The sequence below is a fragment of the Crocuta crocuta genome, unplaced genomic scaffold (genome assembly GCF_008692635.1).
Source record: "Crocuta crocuta isolate KB4526 unplaced genomic scaffold, BGI_CrCroc_1.0 scaffold318, whole genome shotgun sequence".
NCBI lineage: Eukaryota > Metazoa > Chordata > Mammalia > Carnivora > Hyaenidae > Crocuta > Crocuta crocuta.
Genome location: NW_027531425.1, coordinates 2,518,240 through 2,538,776, shown reverse-complemented (window position 1 = coordinate 2,538,776; position 20,537 = coordinate 2,518,240). Strand labels below are relative to the sequence as shown.

Here is a 20,537-nt window from a genome sequence, read left to right as displayed (position 1 = left end):
CACATTCCCCCCCCCCCTTTGTGTGGGGGGGGGGGGGGGCTGCGGTTGGAGGAGGAAACAAAAGGAATATTGCTTCTTCAGTGGACAGAGCCCTCAAGGTATGGTCTTGTGCCACCATTTAATTATCTTCTGTCCCCACCCCTCTCTTTACCACAATCAGAGTCTAGACCAGTACATGCTGTGTGGACAGTTCACCCAGAATCTTGTTCAAGCGCAGATTCTGATTCAGGAGGGCTGGGGCTGGGCCTGAGAGTCTGCATTTCTACCAGGCCCCCAAGTGATGCCAGTGCCACCAATGGGCTAGCCACGCACTGAGTAGCAAGAAGCTACGCAGGCCGCTACCGTAGCTACTAACCATGTGTGGTTGTTCCCACTTAAATTGATGAAAATCAGGTACAGGTAAACATTCAGTTCCTCGGTCCCATCAGCCTTACTTCAGCTGGTCAGCATCCACACTCAGGCCGTGGCTACCTCACTGGACGGCGCACACCGAGAGTGGCTAAGGCCTCACGGGGTTCTGCTGGGCAGCCTTAGTCTCTCCCAATCCTTTCAGTTCTAGTCTCCAGCTGCGTTTGGCTGCTGCGACATCTCTTGCATATAAACTATACACGGATGAGATGAATTGCAGGCGTGGAATGACGTTCCTGAGCCTGGCACACAGGTGTGAAACATTACACAGACCCCATCTCACCCCTTCTGTTGCCCTCCACATCCCTGCCCTGCTCTTTGGGGAGTACGAGCTACCCGGTGGCCAGCGACTGGGTTCCTCTCTTGCTGGAATTTACTTATCAAGCTAGGACTCGGGCGAGGCAAGTGTCGTACTTTGTACCACCCTGGGAGGGAGGACTTCCTTAAATTTTGGACTCTAGGCATCCAGGGCCCATCATCCCTGACCTTGCTGAAGCAAAACTCAAAAGAATATGCTTTTATTGGTATAATCACCTCAAGCCTTGCTCTGATTCTCTAGAATCATTAGGCCCTCAGGAAAAGCAAAGAGCTGAACTAGACGGTGGTTTGAAGCAAAGCTCTTTTGCCACAGCAAGGTACAGGGTGCCCAGATAGTGATCCCCTCAGCCCGCAGAGCAGCCAGACCACCCAGGCCAGTTGGAGCCCAAGGCCAGTTGCTTTCTGACCTTGACAAGATTCTTCCATTGACATCAGTGTGTGGGAGAACCCATCAACCCCGTTGGCTGGGACTGCCTTAATTTTAGCTCTGAAAGTCCTACATCCCAGGGAACTGCACGGTCTCGGGCCAGCCAGAATAGTTGGTCCCCCAGCCAGTGTGCCCTTCCAGAAAACTCTCTGTGGGGAGGGTGACGAGAGGATGGGTGAAATGGGTGATGGGGATTAAAGAGTATACTTATCATGAAGTAAATAAATAAATCAACAACATTTTAAAAATTTAGAAATCATAATTGTGTTTTGATCTTCTAAAAAAAATATCTCGGTGCCTTGATTTCCCCCTGAAAAGGGAAGATAACAGTAACTTATTTCACAGGGGTTTTGTGAGGATTAAATGGGTCAGTATATGTGTAGTGTTTATCTGGCCTATAGTAGGCACTATAGAAGTATTTGCTTATTATAAACCTATAAATTATTGTCATCTTCTATCTATGCCATGTCAGGAGAAAGGTCAGGAAGCACTGTTTTAAAGGTTAGCCATGTAGGTGACCTTAAGGACATCACTGTGAACAAGTTGTGAACTGATAGGGGAGAAGCCTTACTTAATTGATAAACTGCAAGGAAATGGGTAGGTAACAGTCACCACATTATGAATGGTGGGAAGAGGGTAGGTCTGAGATAGAATCATAAAATGCTGGGGGTTTTTTTGTTTTGGAGGGTTTGTTTTGTTTTGTATTTGAGAGAGAGAGAGAGAGAGAGAGAAAGCGCACACGCATGCACAGGGGAGAGGCAGAGAAAGAGGGAAAGAATCCTAAGCAGGCTCTGCACTCAGCATAGAGCCCCACATGGGGCTTGATCCCATGACCCTGAGATCATGACCTGAGCCAAAATCAAGAGCCGAATGCTCAACTGACTGAGCCACCCAGGCATCCCCAATAAAATGCTGTTTTAGAAAACTAGATCAACTCCTTGCTTATGAATGAGGAAACAGGCCCAGACAGGGACAAAGCCCAGCCCAAAGCCACGGGTCAAGTTAGTGCAGCGCTGAGACTAGAGCCTGTGTCTGTGGAAGATGGAGCAGCATCTTTCCCCGCCTGCACAGTAACGTATAAGCAACAGAGAATGGATAGGGGATTTGGATACGACTCCCTAGAGATAGTGGTTTTAAACATTGGTAGCAAAGGCCATAACTTATGCCAGCCCACCCCTTGCCGGGGCTCTGGGAACGCCGTGGAGCCTGGGTTCAGGTGACTTGTCTCCTGGACAGGCCTCATCATGTCTGCCATCACCGTTCTCATCCTGATCCTGTACTTTGTGATTGACAACTTCGTGGTCCACCGAAGAGCATGGCTACCCGAGTGCACCCCCATCTACATCCAGTACTTTGTCAAGTTCTTCATCATTGGGATCACCGTGCTCGTGGTGGCTGTGCCCGAGGGGCTGCCGCTGGCTGTCACCATTTCCCTGGCCTACTCTGTGAAGGTGAGACCAGAACGATATTGGCTCTCTGCTTTTAGGACACAGTCGGGAAGGGAGGGTGCCACGTAGTATTGGGGGAAAGGCTGGGCCATCTCCACAGACCCCCAGTGGTGCCTCACAAGGCCGGAAGCCACTGGCGCTGCTCGGAAGTGGAAGACCCTCTCGATCAGCTGCATCAGTGTTTAGGGAAGCCAGTAGAATCTGAAGAAGATTCGCAAAAGTGGTGTCCTGCATTTCTGTACCAATGAGAGGATGAGAGGGGGTTACGTGCTGGCTAAAACATGGCCTTTGACCTATATTGATTCCCTCTTAAGTCTGTTCTCATCTCCTTTGTAGAAAATGATGAAAGACAATAACCTGGTACGGCACCTGGATGCTTGCGAGACGATGGGCAACGCCACAGCCATTTGCTCTGATAAGACAGGCACGTTGACCATGAACCGCATGACCGTGGTACAGGCTTATATTGGAGACACCCATTACCATCAGATCCCAAGCCCTGATGCCCTCCTGCCGAAGGTCCTGGACCTTATTGTCAATGGCATTTCTATCAACAGTGCCTATACCTCCAAGATTCTGGTAAGCTCTTCCTTTGCCTGGACACTTAGAATGGGTGGCTGGAGGGGACCAGTAATCTCTGGACAGAGAGATTTTCTCTTGTTTATTCTCCTTGGATGGCCATCCCACATCACAGTTCTTCCTTCTCACTGATCATGTCTGACGTGACTAGGGAATGATCCATGGGAGGAGACTGGCGGTGGGGAGGCAGGTAGAAATCTATGGCTAAGAAACGCCCACCAATCACCATATGATGGCAATATCTCTAGGAGAGACCTCATTCTGGTAGCACAAAGTACATATTTTCCAGAATCTCAGAGAGGGTGTTAGAATGAGACCCACACAGGGTGAGACACTGGCACCACCCCCTGGGGTAAACTAAAATATCCCTAAGCCCTGGATGTCCCAGGGGCGAGGGGCGCCACTGCCCACTGCCTGCTTACACCTGGGGAAAAAACAATTGCTGTCTCCCTCCCGGGCTCCCGGTATACACGTGGAAGTTCTGTCATTTCCTTCCTCAGCTCGCTCTCTAGTTGAGGCACATAACTCAATGTCACATATGATTTTTCTCTCAGCCTCCAGAGAAGGAGGGAGGTCTGCCACGCCAGGTGGGCAACAAGACCGAGTGTGCTCTGCTGGGTTTTGTCACAGACCTGAAGCAGGATTACCACGCGGTGCGCAATGAAGTGCCCGAGGAGAAGCTCTACAAGGTGTACACCTTCAACTCCGTGCGCAAATCAATGAGCACGGTTGTCGAGAAACCCAATGGTGGCTACCGCATGTACAGCAAGGGCGCCTCGGAGATCATCCTGCGCAAGTGAGCACCCCTTCCCCCGCTTCTCCTTCCCTTTGAAATCCTCCCCCCAGGAAGGTCTGGGCCACCTGCGCCATGCTGATCCCATCCGAATGATACATGAGCCCCCCTTGCAAGTAGTGACATCAGGACTCATATCTGAGCACTTCTTCAGGCCAAGCAGTTCTCAAGTGCCTTAGGTGGCCTGTTCTGTTTAATCTTCACAACTCAGTGCAGTAGATACTGTTAGTATCCCTGTTCTACAGATGAGAAAACAGAGGTCCAGAGATGTCAAGTAACTTGCTCAAGGTGATACAGCTAAGATAACCCAGGTGGGATTCAGGCCTCAGTGATCCAAGCTTTCATTTGCTAACCTGAAAACAGACTAATACCCATGGGGTTCCTATGATTAAATGGTTCAGTGTACTTTGGCCTACCAAAGACATAGTGAGTTCGGATCTAGATCACCACAGTATGGTGGGGCAAATGAATCATTTTGTTCCCCAGGATATACAGCTCATACTAGACTGTAATCTACTAAGGGTTAAAAAAAAATAACATACTTTATAAATACTTTATTGCTAAAAAATGCTAACCATCATCTGAGCTTTAGTGATCATAATCTTTTTTTTTTTCATGCTCATTGATTAATTTTGACAGAGAGAGAGTGTGTGTGTGCATGAGTTGGGGAGGGGCAGAGAGAGCGGGAGAGAAAGAGTCCCAAGCAGGCTCTCTGCAGAGCCTGGCACAGGGCTCGATCCCATGAACCGTGAGATTGTGACCTGAGCCAAAATCAAGAGTCGGATGCTTAACTGACTGAGCCACCCAGGCGCGCCTAGTGATCATAATCTTTTTGCTGGTGGAGAGTCTTGCATCAATGTTGATGGCTGCTGACTGACCAGGGCGGTGGGCACTGAAGGTTGGGGTGGCTGTGGCAGTTTCTTAAAATAAGACTGTGAAAAAGATTGACTCTTTTCATTTACAGTTTCTCTATAGCACGAGATGCTATTTGATAGCATTTTACCCATAGACAAACTTCGTTCAAAATTAGAGTTATTTCCCCTCAAACCCTGCCATTGCTTTATCAACTAAGTTTATGTACTATTCTGAATCCTTTATTGTCCGTCGACGATCTTGACAGCATCTTCTTTAAGAGTAGATTCCATCTCAAGAAACTACTCTCTTTGCTCATCTGCTAGAACCCACTCCTCCTCTGTTTGTGTTTGATCCTGAGATCACAGCCATTCAGTCTTGCCTTCAGGCTCCACTGCTAATTCCACGTCTCGTGCTATTTCCACCACATCTGCAATGAGTTCCTCCTCTGCAGTCTTGAACCAGGAGGGTCCAAGTCATCCAGGAGGGTTGGAATCAACTTCTTTCAAACTGCTTTTCATGTTGATATTCTGGCCGCTTCCCATAAATCATGAATGTTCTTAATGGCATTTGGAAGGAGGTTTCAATTTACTTTGCCCAGATCCATCAGAGGACTCTCTATCGATAGCCTTACAAAATGCGTTTCTTAAATAATAAGTCTTGAAAGTTGAAATTACTCCTTGACTCATGGGCTGCGGAATGGATGTTATGTTAGCAGCCCCGAAAACAACATTAATCTCTCTGGACATCTCCATCAGAGCTCTCAGGTGACCAGGTGTACTGTCAATGAGCAGTCACATTTTGAAAGGAATCTTTCTCTGAGCCACAGCTCTCAACAGTGGGCTTAAAATATTCAGAAAGCCATGTTATAAGCAGATGTGCTGCCATCCGAGCATTGTTGTTCTGTTTATAGAGCACAGACAGAGTAGATTTAGCATAATTCTTAAGGGCCTTGGGATTTTCAGAATGGTAAATGAGCATTGGCTTCCATTTAAAGTCACCAGCTGCATTAGCCCCTAATGAGAAAGTCAGCCTCTCCTTTGAAACTTTGAAACCCAGGCACTGACTTCTATCTGGCTATGAAAGTTCTGGATGGCATCTTCTTACAGTATGAGGCTGTTTCATCTACATTGAAAATCTATTGCTTAGCCACCTTCCTTAATGATAGGAGCTAGACCTTCTGGATAACTCGCTGCAGCTTCTACATCAGCACTTGCCTTCCAAGTTTATATTAGAGGGATCTCTGCTTTCCTTAAACCTCGTGACCCAGCCTCTGCTATCTTCATAAAATTTAAGAGTGTTAGGGCCTTGCTCTGGATTGGGCTTTGGTTAGGGGACTGTTGTGGCCGGTTTCATCTTCTATCCAGACCGTTGGAACTTGCCCCATATAAGCTATAAGGCTGTTTCACTTTCTTACCATTTGGGTTTCACGGAAACAGCACTTTTCATTTCCTCTAAGAACTTTCTTTTGGATTCACAGCTTGGCTATTTGACACTAGAGGCCTACCCTTCAGCCTCTCTCGGCTTTCAACATGCCTTCCTCTCCAAGCTTAATCATTTCTAGCTTTTGATTTAAAGTGAGAGACGTGCGCGTCTTCCTTTCACTTGAGCACTTACAGGCCACTGTACAGTTATTAATGGCCTAATTTCAGTATTGTTGTCTCTCAGGGGATAGGGAGGCCTGGGGAGAGAAAGAGAGAAGGGGAAAGAAAGAGCTGGGCAGTGGAGGGGTCAGAACACACACAACATTATCGATTATATTTGCTGTCTTATATGCGTGCGAGTCTTGGTGTCCCAAAACAATTACAATAGTAACATCAAAGCTCACTGATCACAGATCTACCATAGCAAACATAATCATAATGAAAAAGTTTAAAATATTGTGAAACTTACCAAAATGTAACTCAAGAGACAGGAAGTGAGCAAATTGGTGCCGACAGACTTGGCTTGATGCAGGGTGGCTACAAACCTTCAGTCTGTAAAACAAAAAAAACAAAAAACAGTATGTACAAAGTGCAGTGAAACGAGGTAGGCCTGCACATAAAATGCCTGGCACACAGCAAGTACTAGAATTGGTAGTTCTGTGTTTTGTTTTCCTTCTTGTGCTCAATTCTGATTATAGAAAGCTACATGATTTAATCAAAGTGGCTAGGCTATTCACAGGTCCTTTAAGGTTAGCGGTAGGTATAAGGCCAGTAGCTGAATTCACCAGTGCCTCTATTTGGCTGCTAATCAGCCACTTTCTTTCGATAAGCACATTCCTGTGGAACACGCCCTATGCATTGAGTGCCATTCTAGATCATAGGAATTAAACATGTCTCTTCACCTTTGAGAAGTTCAGAAGAGCAAGTGATCCACAAATGACTCTTGGCGTCACCTTCACATATGGGTAGGGACAGATGATAGGGGAGAGCCACACCTTGTGCTTACCTGCACCTTCTCCACCTACACACCAACCTACCTTGGAAAAAGGGACTCAGCTGGAGGATGGAGAGAGATTTCAGGCCTTGGAACAGTGTCTTTAGAAGTCATGCAGAGTTGGCAGAATGTCTGCAAGTGACTATAGAGACTTATTGGGTGAGAAGGGAGTGCTGCTTCCTGACCGTGTGTGCCTCCCCAGGTGTAATCGAATCCTGGACAAGAAAGGGGAAGCAGTGCCGTTCAAGAACAAGGACCGAGATGAGATGGTGCGCACTGTCATCGAGCCCATGGCCTCGGAGGGCCTCCGAACTCTCTGCATAGCTTACCGGGATTTCAATGACGGAGAACCCCCATGGGACAATGAGAATGAGATCCTCACCGAACTGACCTGCGTCGCAGTGGTGGGCATTGAGGACCCCGTGCGCCCAGAGGTGAGGCTTTGGCTTGGCAAAAGGGTAAGAAAACATGAATGGAAGTCTTCCAACAGCCCCCAGGCCATGTGCAGTCTGAGCATGCTCTAATGGGAAGCCACCCAAGAGTTACAGGAACTAGAGTACTCGGTCCATTTATAGCTGTGACCCCAGGCAAGTTGCCTAACAACTTCTCACTTACAGGGATAGGTGTTCCCATGCTTCTGGCTTCACAAAACTGCTATAGAGTGCTGAGCTGATAGAAGGTGCCATTGTGATGGTTAATGCTGTTTGGGGGGTGAGCAACATAGGTTTTATTGAGCTTATGATTTGGTACCTAGAACAGCCAGGAGGCTGAGTTAACTGGGACACCAAGCTCTCCTCTGGCCGCCATCTTTGAATCAACACATTCCTGTTGAGCCCTCCTAGGGTAGCTGGACACTATTCTAGATGCTAAGGCATTGGAAAAAGTCTCTGCTTGTAAGAAATTCAGACAGATGGACTGTTAGTTATCAAGGCCCACAGGCATGAGAGGGTAGCATGCATTTGGAAGCATACTCCAAAGAATTGATATGGTTGGAGTATGGGCCAGGGGGGTGGAGAATGGCAGAAATTTCTGTTAGGAAGGAAGACAGTGGCCAAATCTCAAAGGGTTGTATATACACCCTGCTAAGGAGTCTAGATTTTAGGGAGAGTAAGCTTTCACACTCAGCTCCTGAAGCAAATTTCTACTTCAACTCAAGTTACAATAAGGCAAATTCAAATGTCATACTATGGGTAGGACAGAAAGTGAGGGGGCACCGAACAATATAAAAACGACTGATGTAGCCAGCGCCCCATGGCCCTGCTCCTGGGGTACCTGTCTCCTGGGCACAGTGAAGGGACCCTGAACGGGGACAGCCTAGCAGGCCTTGCCACCCCACCTCCCTAGGTACCAGAAGCTATCGCCAAATGCAAACGAGCTGGCATCACTGTCAGAATGGTGACCGGTGACAACATCAACACAGCCCGGGCCATCGCCACCAAATGTGGCATTCTTACACCTGGGGATGACTTCTTGTGCTTAGAAGGCAAAGAGTTCAACCGACTCATCCGCAACGAGAAAGGCGAGGTGAGTCACGGGCGAGGAGGCCGGCCCTCGTGTGGCGCATCTGGGCCACATGTCAGAGAGCAGCTGGGTTTTGTTGTTGTTGTGTGTTTGTTTGTGTTTGGTTTTGGGGTTTTTTTGGAAGATCTAATCGGCTTTATTAAATGGTTTCATGAAACGGGCAACATCCCAAATAGCAAGTGGGGAGTTGTGAGGCGTTGTACCCCCAAGGGGATGGGTTTTTTTTTTTTTAATGTTTTATTTATTTCTAGGAGAGAGAGAGACAGCGTGAGCAGGGGAGTGTCAGAGAGAGAGGGAGCCAAGGGGATGGTTTTTAAACTGAAATCTATTCACAGCAAGATGTTCCTTCTACCAAAGCTACTCGGGGTAGAATGGGGAATTTTCTTTCTCCTCGTTATCTTCCTTCATAAGCTACCTTTTGAGACAGCATTGCTAACTTTTCACATCTTCCCTATTTTTTTTCACTCAAGGAGTGCTTTCGTGCTGATTTCTCTCCACCTCACCCCCCTGTGTCACCACCCTGTGACTAACGGTGGCACAGGTTTGTAAGAGGATGTGGTCTGGGTGTGAAGCAGACCAGAGATTCCTGGTCTACTTAGAAAGCAAACCTAAGACCCAAGAGCACTTTAGCCACTGGAGCCTACAGCCCACCCCGGCCCACCTCTTGTCAAGGCTCCAAGAAACGGGATTGGCTCCCCAGTAGGGAACTGGGAGGAAAACGAAAACACACGGGGCCTGGATGTTCACCATCGGTGAACCTGCCCTAGGAGACTCAGCTGGATGTTTCATCTCCCCTGGAGGCCATGGAAACAGCCGCTCCGGGCCATGGAATGCCAGTTCCCCCAGAATCTCAGAGCGTGGGGAGAAGTGAGCTCCTTCTGGCTGATGGTTCTGGGCTTGACTGACCTGGTGTGGTCTGCGGTTGGCAGGTGGAGCAAGAGAAGCTGGACAAGATCTGGCCTAAGCTTCGAGTCTTGGCACGATCATCCCCCACTGACAAGCACACACTGGTAAAAGGTGAGCTCGCCTCCTGACCAGGTACCTGGGGCAGAAGACGGCAGGCTGGGGCGGGGGCAGACAAGAACTATTGGCCAAAGCAACTCTCCTGTCCTGAATAGAGAGTTCCCAGGAGATCCAGCTCATGGGTTGGGGGGCAGGGGGAGAGGAACAGACAATTTAGCAAAATCTATAGTCCACACATGCAACAAAGTTGTTTTTAAACATCATATCTTATTTGCCAACCAGGGCAGGTTAAATGATTCCCGTTTTGCAGGTAAGGAAGTTCAAGGCTGAGAAGACGAGTAACTTACCCATATGGGCCAGCTGATAAATGGAGGTGGTACAGATCAACCCCTAGGTCTCTGTCGTCAAATCAGTTGGTGTCTTCTCCCCCAAATACCAGCTGCCTTAGGGCCGCAGACAGGCTACCTGATGAAGACAGACTCATAGGTCAAAGTGCCACCTCGGAAATAATTCACAGCCCTAGGATGGTGCTGTAGAACCTCAGCACAGAGAAGAAGGAAAGAACAAAGTAGAAAGGGAGATGGTACACACAGACACGCGCGCGCGCGCGCGCACACACACACACACACACACACACACACACACTCTGGCACCAGCCTGGATGCCAGAGAGAGGGCACCCAGGTATCACATATGGGCATGTAGACTGTGCCTGTGTGTGCATGCTGGTGTCCAGGTCTGACCCCCTGATCTTTCTCCTGTCCTCTCCTTGGCTGGAAGAAGCCAGCATCCTGGGAAGTATCATTTTCTGCTTTAACTCTTCCCCTCAAGTTGTTCTTCTTCCTCTTCGTGCTCAGGGAGTATGTGGTCCTCCTTGGCTGAGATGAAACAGAACGATAGGCTGGGCCTCCCCAGCTGGCTTTGGGACCCCGCAAGGCCTTTCCCTTCTGTGGGTTTCAGTTTCCTTCTCTGGATCTTCTGGATCCTCTCCAGCCCTCTGAGTCTGTAATGCCTGTGGCTTGGGCCTGGCTGCTACCAGACCCTTCTCCCTCTTCAAAGTGCTAGGCCTCCTGGCCCTGGAGGCTGAGCCACTGCTCTCCTCCAACCACCAGGGGGCAGGAGTGCACTGTCCGCTCTGGTTGCCAGAGTGGCTGCCCAACGCCCAATCAGCCCACCTCCCCTGCTCTTCACCCCTTCCTGGGATTGCTTTCAGCGAATAGCTGGACTTCTGTTTATAACTCGCCTGTGTTTTTAGGCCTGCTGCCATGGTGAAGGCTGGACAAGGTGTTCCTCTAGCCCTTCCTTACCCCAGATGCCTGCACAGAGCAGGGCACACCAGTAGCAGCTTCTCAGGAGCTGACGGATCTGTCGGGGCTCAGAAGGATGGTTACACTTTCAATCTGCTATCGAGTGAGGGACCAGGGAGGAAAACCCAAGAAGCACCTTCGTTGGGGAACAGAGGGCTGAGCTAGCACCTGTCGACTCACTGGGGCTTGTCTGTTTTTCCCAGGCATCATTGACAGCACTATTGGGGAACAACGACAGGTGGTGGCTGTCACTGGTGATGGCACGAATGATGGGCCGGCTCTGAAGAAAGCAGATGTTGGCTTCGCCATGGTAAGCAGCTCAGCACGCTGTCCTCTGCCTGCAGGCCGCTGTCTCCATCAGGAAGCCAGGACAGTCTCCCTGTGGCTCCACGTCCCACATTGTGCACTTTCTTCTAACTCTGTTTCTCCTACTGGCCTGGCCAGTAAGAGTGTGTGTAATGGGAGAGCCATCAAGTATGAAGAGTAGGCGACACTGGCAGGGAAACCATGATGCATCATCATGCAGGAAAGCAAAACCAACTGAAACCTGCCCCGAACATGGTGCTGTTGCCCACCTGGGCACACTGCATGCGTTTCGTATATGAAGCACGTATTCTGTCGCCAGCACTGTCCATCATTTTGCTTTACCCTCGTGAGGCCGAGAGCATCAGGATCACTGGGAAAGTCTATTTAAAATCACGTATTCCAAGCTTCCACAGTTGGATGTCTTGATTCAGTAGCATCTGGGTGGGTCCCAGAAATGTTTGGCTTTCGCTAGCAGGCACACTGGTTCATTCTGATATTCCAGCAAATGTAGAAGCCCCCGGATTGCAAATGTCATTCTCACACTTCAGGAGCTTATGATTATAAGCCTCCCATATGTGTTGCGCTATTGGTGATTTTTGAGCGGTAGAAGGATATTCAAGAAGTAATCTGTGTTTGGCGTGCTCTCTTCAAAAGCAACCAGAAAGGGGCTCGTGGGTGGCTCAGTCGGGTGAGTGTCTGATTTCGGCTCAGGTCATCATCTCAGTTTGTGAGTTCAAATGATAAAATGTTCCAAAATCATCATGCATATTTCTCGTCCTACCTGGAATCATCCATTTCTCAAAAGAGTCCTGCTTTTTAGTGAGAAATGGTATTTAGAGAACACAGTCTAAATGTCAGGGTGTTCCTTACTACTGAGTAAATCATTGTTTCTAGATCTTTTCAGTGGGCAAAGCTAGGAAATAGATCTCTTATGTCTCTTTTTTGTGTTTCTTTGTTTTAAAGTAAAATACTTCATGAATCCATATCAGTATTTCCAATGCAAATTTAGAATTACAGAACTCTGTTACTAATTCTATTTCACTTCCTTGATTTTAATTTTTATTTTTTTTAATGTTTTTAATGTTTTATTTATTTCTGAGAGAGAGAGAGAGACAGTGTGAGCAGGGGAGGGTCAGAGAGAAAGGGAGATACAGAATATGAAACAGGCTCCAGGCTCTGAGCTAGCCGTCTACACAGAGCCTGACGCGGGGCTGGAACCCACGAACCACGAGATCACGACCTGAGCCGAAGTCAGACGCTTAACCGACTGAGCCACCCAGGCACCCCTCACTTCTTGATTTCATATTTATATCTCTTAAGCTGAAAATTCCAATTCCCAATGTCATTAACATAATCATAACTTGCTTTACCCTAAAATATAGGTAATAGTCTCAAACTAGCAATAATAATACAATTACTCTACTACAAACAGTTCAAGATTTTTCTTACAGTTCTTTTTCTATCCTGGAGCTATATCCTACTAGGTTCTATGTCTTTCAAACAGTCATTTGGAACATTTTTCCTTCGTATAGTTGTGTTACCAACTGGTTATATCAGCTCATTTATATCATGTTCCTTTGCATTTTAGAAATTGCTTCTTAAACTTCATTTTGTTTTAGATTCACAGAAAGTAGTTCTATAGTTCTAAAGTCGAATATACAAAACAAGGTCTATTCCAAGAAATCCAACTTCTGTTTACCTCCACCCCGTTGCCTCCCCTCTTAACCCTAAGTAACTTATTTCTTTTGTGTTTGGAGTATCCTTCTGTTTGCTCCTTTAAAATATAATCAAACGTGTAATATATGTGCATCTCATCCTCTTAGCTAAGTGGTATTTATCTATACAACTATCTCTCCTTATTTATATCCATACCATACTCTTCGCTTTTTCAATTCATGTAACTGGGAGATTATTCCATAGTAGTAAGTATATATACTCCTCCTTCCTTTTTTTCCTCTACTTTCTTTTTACAGCTCATAATATGGCATTGTGTGGATGTATCAGAGAACCTTTTGATGGGGGACACGGAATGATACAGTCTATAACAGCTATCTGTTTATTGCAGTCTGAAAGGGAATATATTATTACAGGGTAAAGAGAACGAATCATCTACTACTAGAAGCCAAATGAATGAATACACTACTCTGTGGATTGTGGGATCTGCAAGACTTGGGGTAGAAGTATGGGGCTGGTGGTGTTAGAGATGGTTTTGCAAAGCAAGTAGGGCTTAACCACAAGGACTATGAACGATCGATAGGATTTAAATAGACAAGGAAGGGGGGCGCCTGGGTGGCTCAGTCGGTTGGGCATCCGACTTCGGCTCAGGTCATGATCTCACGGTTTGTGGGTTCGAGCCCCTCGTCGGGCTCTGTGCTGGCAGCTCGGAGCCTGGAGCCTGTTTCAGATTCTGTGTCTTCCTCTCTCACTGACCCTCCCCTTCTCATGCTTTCTCTCTCAGAAATAAATAAAATGTTTAAAAAAAATTTTTTAATAAATAAAAAAATAAATAGATGAGGAAGGAGGATGTTCCAGTTTAGGGAAATGATGTAAGTAGAAGTCTACACTCTGGAAGTGAATGAGAGATTCAAGGAATTGTGAATATACCAGTGGGTTTTGAGCAGAAAGATCAGATAGGAGTAGGCTGGAAAATGAATCCATCCGAGTTCGCCCATTGAGGGCTTTGACTATCGGTCTAGAAAAGGTACTGTTTCTAAAAGCACAGCTTTCAACCATCATTGATTATGTCTCTTCAGAAACCTTTAGTGGCTCCCCAGGAACAGGATTTTGAACAAGAATAGGACATTTGAACTGTGCTGCCAGACTACTCCTCCTGGGAAAAAAAACGTAAGGTGACTTAGAGGTGTGAGGGGGACAAGGTTTGAGTGAGACACTAGCAGCAGCAGCAGCAGCAGCAAAAGAAATACAAGGATTTAGGGGCACCTGCCTGGCTCACTCAGTAGAGCTTGCGACTCTTGATCTCAAGGTTGTGAGTTCGAGCCCCACGTTGGGGGTAGAGATGACCTAAAAATAAAATCTTTAAAGAAAGAAAGAAATGTAAGAATTTGGTGGTAGAATAGATAGGAGATGTTCTCTATCCATCCTTCATGTCTAAGGCGGGGGAGTAGGAGGGAAGGGAGAAAGGAATATCAAAGATAACTGTCATTTCCAGCCCGGGTTCAGGACTAACACGGTGGCATCAGGCCCCAGCCCTGTTTTCTGTGAATTGACAACGACACATTTCCCCTTGATCTTTTTTGGAGGAGAGAACTCAAAATACGCCGGCTTGGTTATTAGCATTTGCAAGGCGAGTGCGCCCTCTGGCGTTCAGGCCTGGTCCGGAAGCTTCTTGGAGGTCAGGAGCTGTAGTCCTGGTCCAGAACGTAGAAAAGCTCTGCTTTATCCAGCTCCTCACTGTTCTCCTCCTTCTTCCGCAGGGTATCGCAGGCACGGATGTGGCAAAGGAGGCATCAGACATCATCCTAACAGACGACAACTTCACCAGCATTGTGAAGGCGGTGATGTGGGGGCGGAACGTTTACGACAGTATCTCCAAGTTTCTGCAGTTCCAGCTCACCGTCAATGTGGTGGCCGTGATTGTGGCCTTCACTGGAGCCTGTATCACTCAGGTGCAGGAGCGGGGTGCAGGGTGGGCCGAGATGGGAGGGGTGAGGCAGCGTGCTGTCTACTAAGGATTAAGGATTAGAGTCTCCCCGGTGGTGTTGGGGCAGGAGGTGGCTCTGCCAAGTCTCCACCTGCCCACGTGGAAGGATGCTAAGTTATCTACCATTAATTAGCGCATACATGTCAGCCGCCATGATGGGTACTCACGTGTTCTCTCTCTGCTTCAAAAACAACCTTGCAGAATGGGTATTCTCCCCATTTTACAGGTGAGGAACCCAAGGCTCAAAGAGGTTAAGTAACTTTCTCAAGGTCCCTCAGCTAATCAATGGCCAGATCCAAAGTTGAGGTGGATAGTGGCAGCGAGGCCATTGCAGGGGCAAAGGTGAGGCCGATGAGTAAGGCAGGGGGTGGTTTCCAAGTAGAGCTAAAAGGACTGGTTCTTCTTCCCACCAGGATTCCCCACTGAAAGCCGTGCAGATGTTGTGGGTTAACCTAATCATGGACACCTTTGCGTCACTGGCCCTGGCCACGGAGCCTCCTACAGAGTCTCTGTTGAAGCGTCGCCCCTATGGCCGAAATAAGCCTCTGATCTCGCGTACTATGATGAAGAACATCTTGGGCCACGCGGTCTATCAGCTCACTGTCATCTTTTTCCTTGTCTTTGCCGGTGAGCCCAGGGCAGGGATGGGGTGGGGCGAGCGGCCGGGGTGCTACATGGAGACGGGGGCAGAGGATGGTCTGGGGAAAGAAGGTAGCATCGGGGCAAACTGAGCACATGACTTCACTTACTGGACGTGTCCACTTCTCCCACTGCTTGGCACTTTATGCTATTTGATGCCCTCCTCTTGAGAATTTCACAAGGGTGGCTTTCTATAGCCTTTTTTGTTTTGACAGATTGTAAAACTGGAGCTCAGGTCATGTAATGAATAAATAATGGCACTGAGATCAAACCTGTGTCTGCTGACCCTGGGACACACTTTTACCACCATGCTGCACTACAAGAAGTCAACATCAATGGAGCAAACTGAGAAAGAGGGTCAGATGTGTTGAGACCAGAGCTAACACTTAATGTACTTGGTAACTAGCGTAGCTCAGATACTAACCTGTTAGGATGGACATCAGCCATAGGCAACCAGTTTGGCCATGCCAACACATTCTGACTCAACCTGGGCCCTCACTGACACCATGCTTAAGCTGCTCATGCTTCCTTTTTCCCCACTAGGTGAGAAATTCTTTGACATTGATAGTGGGAGGAAGGCGCCTCTACATTCCCCACCCAGCCAGCACTACACCATTATTTTCAACACCTTTGTGCTGATGCAGCTCTTCAACGAAATTAACTCCCGCAAGATCCATGGAGAAAGGAATGTCTTTGCGGGCATCTACCGCAACCTCATCTTCTGCTCTGTGGTCTTGGGCACGTTCATCAGCCAGGTGGGACTCGAGCTGGCGTTGGGGTAGGAGGTCCGGGAGGGCAAAGGCCGGGAGCTGGGGGCGGGATTCCCCAAGTATGCAGGAGAAGAAGTGAGGGAACAATGGGGACTCGGGCTGTAGACTGAATACTCTCAGATTCCCAGTTGGCTCCCATTTGCACATTGCTCTGGAACTGGAGCCTGCTGGGTCAGGTGCCCCGGTGCGAAGCAACATGTTGGTGGCCAATAAAGTAAGGCTTGTGGGATCCTTTCCTTGTCTTCCCAAAACAAAGAAATTTCACATAGCGACTAAAGACGGGGCCACTCTCTGAGGTCCTTTCTGTGCCTCCTGCCAGCAACATACAAATACACGCTGTATGGGGTCTCTCCTTGTCCCTGCCCCTTTTGTTCATGAGGGACCTGCAGTAGAAAATGCTGCACGATTCACAGAGAAAGAGAAGTGGTACACGGTACACATGCAGTTGACAATAAGCCTGACTTGGGCTCCTCTCGTAGAACTGGGGTCAAGGGCATGGCTGCCCTGGTGGTAAAAGGACTGGGTTCCGTCCTTTTTGCCCTAGTCAGAGGTACGCTAAAACATCTGCAGATGCAGGGGACTGTGCGCTCACCCCAGGACAAAGGGCTCCTGCCCCTCCCGCAGCAAGCATCTCCCTTATTTGCCTCCCTCCTTGATTCCTCTTCTCTCACTTTGCCTTCTCTTTGTCACCCACTGGCTTTGGTCACAAGAAGCCTTCAGCCCCCCACTCCCACCCCCCGGGATCCATCAGCTCTTCCCTTAATAGTATTCACAGTAAAAATATCTGTCTCCTCATCAGAGTCTCTATAAAGACTGTGTCTCTCTTTCCTTCTCCCCATCTGGATTCCCACTTTCTCCTCCAACAAGCAGATCAGGGCTTGCACCACAGGGATCGCGGGGCAAGGGTCGCTGTGGCTCTGATGGCCTTGGCTGGATGACCTGTTACTCATCAACCTGACGGAAGGCTGCCTCTTTCTCGCTTCTAGATTCTCATTGTGGAATTCGGGGGCAAACCCTTCAGCTGTACGAAGCTCACCCTGTCTCAGTGGTTTTGGTGTCTCTTCATCGGCATCGGAGAACTGCTGTGGGGCCAGGTGAGTGCTGAGAGGCTCACCACGTGGTCCACACAGCCAGCCACCCAACTCCCCCCTCCTCTAGAGGAGAAGGAACTCGCACTGCGGGGACTCCCAGATCTTCCGTTCCCCTTCTCCTTCCCTCCCCTCCCTCCCCGCAGTTTTCAAGGCCTTCCCATCTTGCATGATCCCAGAGGGGACCGATCAGTGCCCACCCCTTCAGGGGCTTTAGGTCCCTTCTCTAACCGTGCCTAGAGGCGGGCACACCCTTTCGCTTCTCTGAGATGGGAGTGGAAATTTTCAACGGGATTTTGCTAAAAAGAAAAAATAATGAGGGTCTTAGAAGCAGAATTGTTTACCAAGCAGAAGTCTTTAATGAAGCCATAGCCTGGCCACGAGCTGCTGGGCTGAGTGCCTGACTCTCACCTAAGATAAATCCAGACTCACAAGGCCTCTAGAGAAACAATAGATCACACAGTTCATTCAGGGCACAGACTCTGGTACTAGCTACCCAGGTTTGAATCCTACATCTCCTTTCTACAAACGGAATCACTTCGAGCAAGTGCCTTACCCACTCTGTGCATCAGCTTCCTCAACTTAAGATAACAGGATCACTGTTAATCGTCGTTAATCAGCCAATGAGTCATGATCTAGAACAGTGTCCAGTACCCTGTAAGTACACAGGAAAAGTGAGCTATTAATATCATAATAATATTATCACATCTGGTTGGTTGAGTTTTGTTCCTTCCCTCACACCACTTTGTACGTCCCTGTCATCCTCAGCTCTGATCCGGACTCAGCTCTGCTTTGCAGACCTCCAGTCTCCTGACTGGCACCTGGCCGTCTGGATAGTGGCTTTGCTCTAAGTGGCCCCAGAGATCCTTCCCTGGGACCGCAGGCCTTCCCCCATAAACCTGCTCGTATCGCTGAGAAGCCTCCCTAATTAATTGCTGTCCCAGTTTCTAACATGAGTCCCTCCATCCTGTCTGTCTGTTGGTGTTTATTTATCAGGGGGTCCCTTTTATACCTGGGTGAAGCTCGCTTGTTTCACTGACTGTCTGAAACTCCCGTCTGCGTCTAATCTCACGTGCGGCCACGTGGCCTTGGTGTCAGATAATGGCCTCCCTTCTGTATCCCAGAGCTCCTTCCAGTCATCCACAAGGTGCACTCGGACATTCTTCCTATTTCAAAATACTTGACTCCACGTCAGAACGCTCATACAGTCCCTGCCTCTTGCGAGCCCTGTCTGCCCCTCGTCTGTCTGTGGGGAAGTGATTGAGCTTCCCGCGTGGTTTCCCTTGAATTGCAGGCCCGACCCACTGCCCCATGTCTTCTCATAATACTCCTGTGTCCCTCCTTCCCTGGCCTGTCCAGCCCACTCCCTCACCCCAAGACCAAGGAAACCTCTAGTAGCCTTTCATCCCCGTGTCATGACACAGGAATTACTTTGCCCGTGGCTAACTGGTAGAGGGGCATTCCCTTCCCACATTCGTTTCTTCCCTTTGCCCGTACACATGCAGTGTGACCATCCTGTCCCCAGACCCTGGTCTCTATGCCTTCCTACTATGTACCATGCATTGCAGTTCTACTTCCCTTAAAAGATACATGGCAAAATGGAAAGGAAGAACTGAGACAGAAGGAGCATGAACTATATAACTAACCAGGCGGCTGGCTGGTCAGGTACTAGAACGTACGTTCTCCTTTGTATGTCCGCAAATACAGAAGGCCTTCCTGGTGGTCTGCCAGTTGGTAGGCCCTGAAGAGTGCTTGCCTGGCCCCCCACCATGGGTGATAGGGCGAAGACTGACCTACCCAAGGGCCCGATCGTGACAGCTCTCTCGCCCTGATGCTGGTGTCTCCCCTTTTGCCGCACCTGTTCTCAGATCATCTCCTCGATACCCACGCAATCCCTGAAGTTCCTGAAGGAGGCTGGGCATGGCACCACGAAAGAGGAGATCACCAAGGATGCAGAGGGGCTGGATGAGATTGACCACGCAGAGATGGAGCTGCGCCGAGGCCAGATCCTCTGGTTCCGGGGCCTGAACCGTATCCAGACTCAGGTACTCTTAATAGTGGCCTGTCCTCCCTCTGGGAGAAGAAATCTCTCCGGGCTGGGAGGCGTTGGGAGGGCAGCGGCTGTTCTTGAGGGCCGACATCTCTTCCCTCCCTAAGGCTCACTGCTGTGGGGCGGCCCGGGCCCCCTCGCTTCAGGGAAGATGGGCGGCAGTTTCTATACAGGCTCCTACAACGGGAGCCAGGAGCAGAGTCACAGGGACACCAACTGGTAGCATAGTCCTTTAGCTTCGGGTTGGCTCTAAAGCCCACTTTGCCACCCTCCATTGGGCCGCCAAGCCTCCCAAGTAAGGTCTTGTGCGAACACCAGACCTCACCTCGAGGTGGGAGACGTTCAGAGTCTTTCCCTGCCCTTCAGGAGGAAGCAGTGAGACGGTGTCTCTCAGTCAGCACCGCCAGCAGACGCTGCACGTCCACCCTCGAGCTGCTGTTAGGGCAATGCAGCGTCTTCCAGAGGGATCTTTGTAAAAGAAACGTGCCCTCTTATATCTTCCCCGCTCAAACTTTAAGGCTACCATGGGGAATCTGATGCCTCCGTGCATGTACCTGACAACAGTCTTTCAGTGCCTAAGTATCTTTTGCAGGATTCAGCCTTGCTTCCCAAAAAGGAAGAAGCTATAATTCCCTCAAACCTGTTCACTTCTCGAAATGTGTAAAATGGCGTCGGTGCTGCGTTAAGCCCCCCGCCTGTGAAGCCTTACAGGAACTTTTTGTCCCTCGCTCTCCACGCAGCAGCTGTAACCACCTTCTTCCGGGTGGGCAGGCGGGCTGGTCTAGGCGGGCCATCCTGTGGCTCGCCCCATCCTCGCTCCACATGCCTCTGTTGCACTAGTCCTGAGGTTTCCCATCCCCAGGCAGCAGGCCTGGTCCTCTCTGCTGGTTGGCTGGAGAGCCCAGAAACAAGTTCAGTCTCTAAAATTAGCCTTGCAGATGGTTTAGAAAGTTCCCTAGTCAAGCCCACCTCCTTAGCGCGAAGGGAAGA

At 49.0% G+C, this 20,537-nt stretch overlaps 1 protein-coding gene across 3 annotated transcripts in view; it reads left to right on the top strand.

The window, feature by feature from the left end:
• The window catches only part of ATP2B4 (ATPase plasma membrane Ca2+ transporting 4), a 95,666-nt gene that overhangs the window by 63,254 nt on the left and 11,875 nt on the right, over positions 1–20,537 (top strand). For all 3 annotated transcript variants that reach the window (XM_077772130.1, XM_077772132.1, XM_077772131.1), the window contains exons 9-20: positions 2,390–2,604; positions 2,938–3,180; positions 3,735–3,976; positions 7,446–7,677; positions 8,588–8,767; positions 9,694–9,781; positions 11,237–11,343; positions 14,774–14,965; positions 15,414–15,627; positions 16,183–16,394; positions 17,396–17,503; positions 19,366–19,542. In XM_077772130.1, the coding sequence (XP_077628256.1) occupies positions 2,390–2,604; positions 2,938–3,180; positions 3,735–3,976; positions 7,446–7,677; positions 8,588–8,767; positions 9,694–9,781; positions 11,237–11,343; positions 14,774–14,965; positions 15,414–15,627; positions 16,183–16,394; positions 17,396–17,503; positions 19,366–19,542 (2,210 nt within the window). The remainder of the gene's footprint in view (positions 1–2,389; positions 2,605–2,937; positions 3,181–3,734; positions 3,977–7,445; positions 7,678–8,587; positions 8,768–9,693; positions 9,782–11,236; positions 11,344–14,773; positions 14,966–15,413; positions 15,628–16,182; positions 16,395–17,395; positions 17,504–19,365; positions 19,543–20,537) is intronic.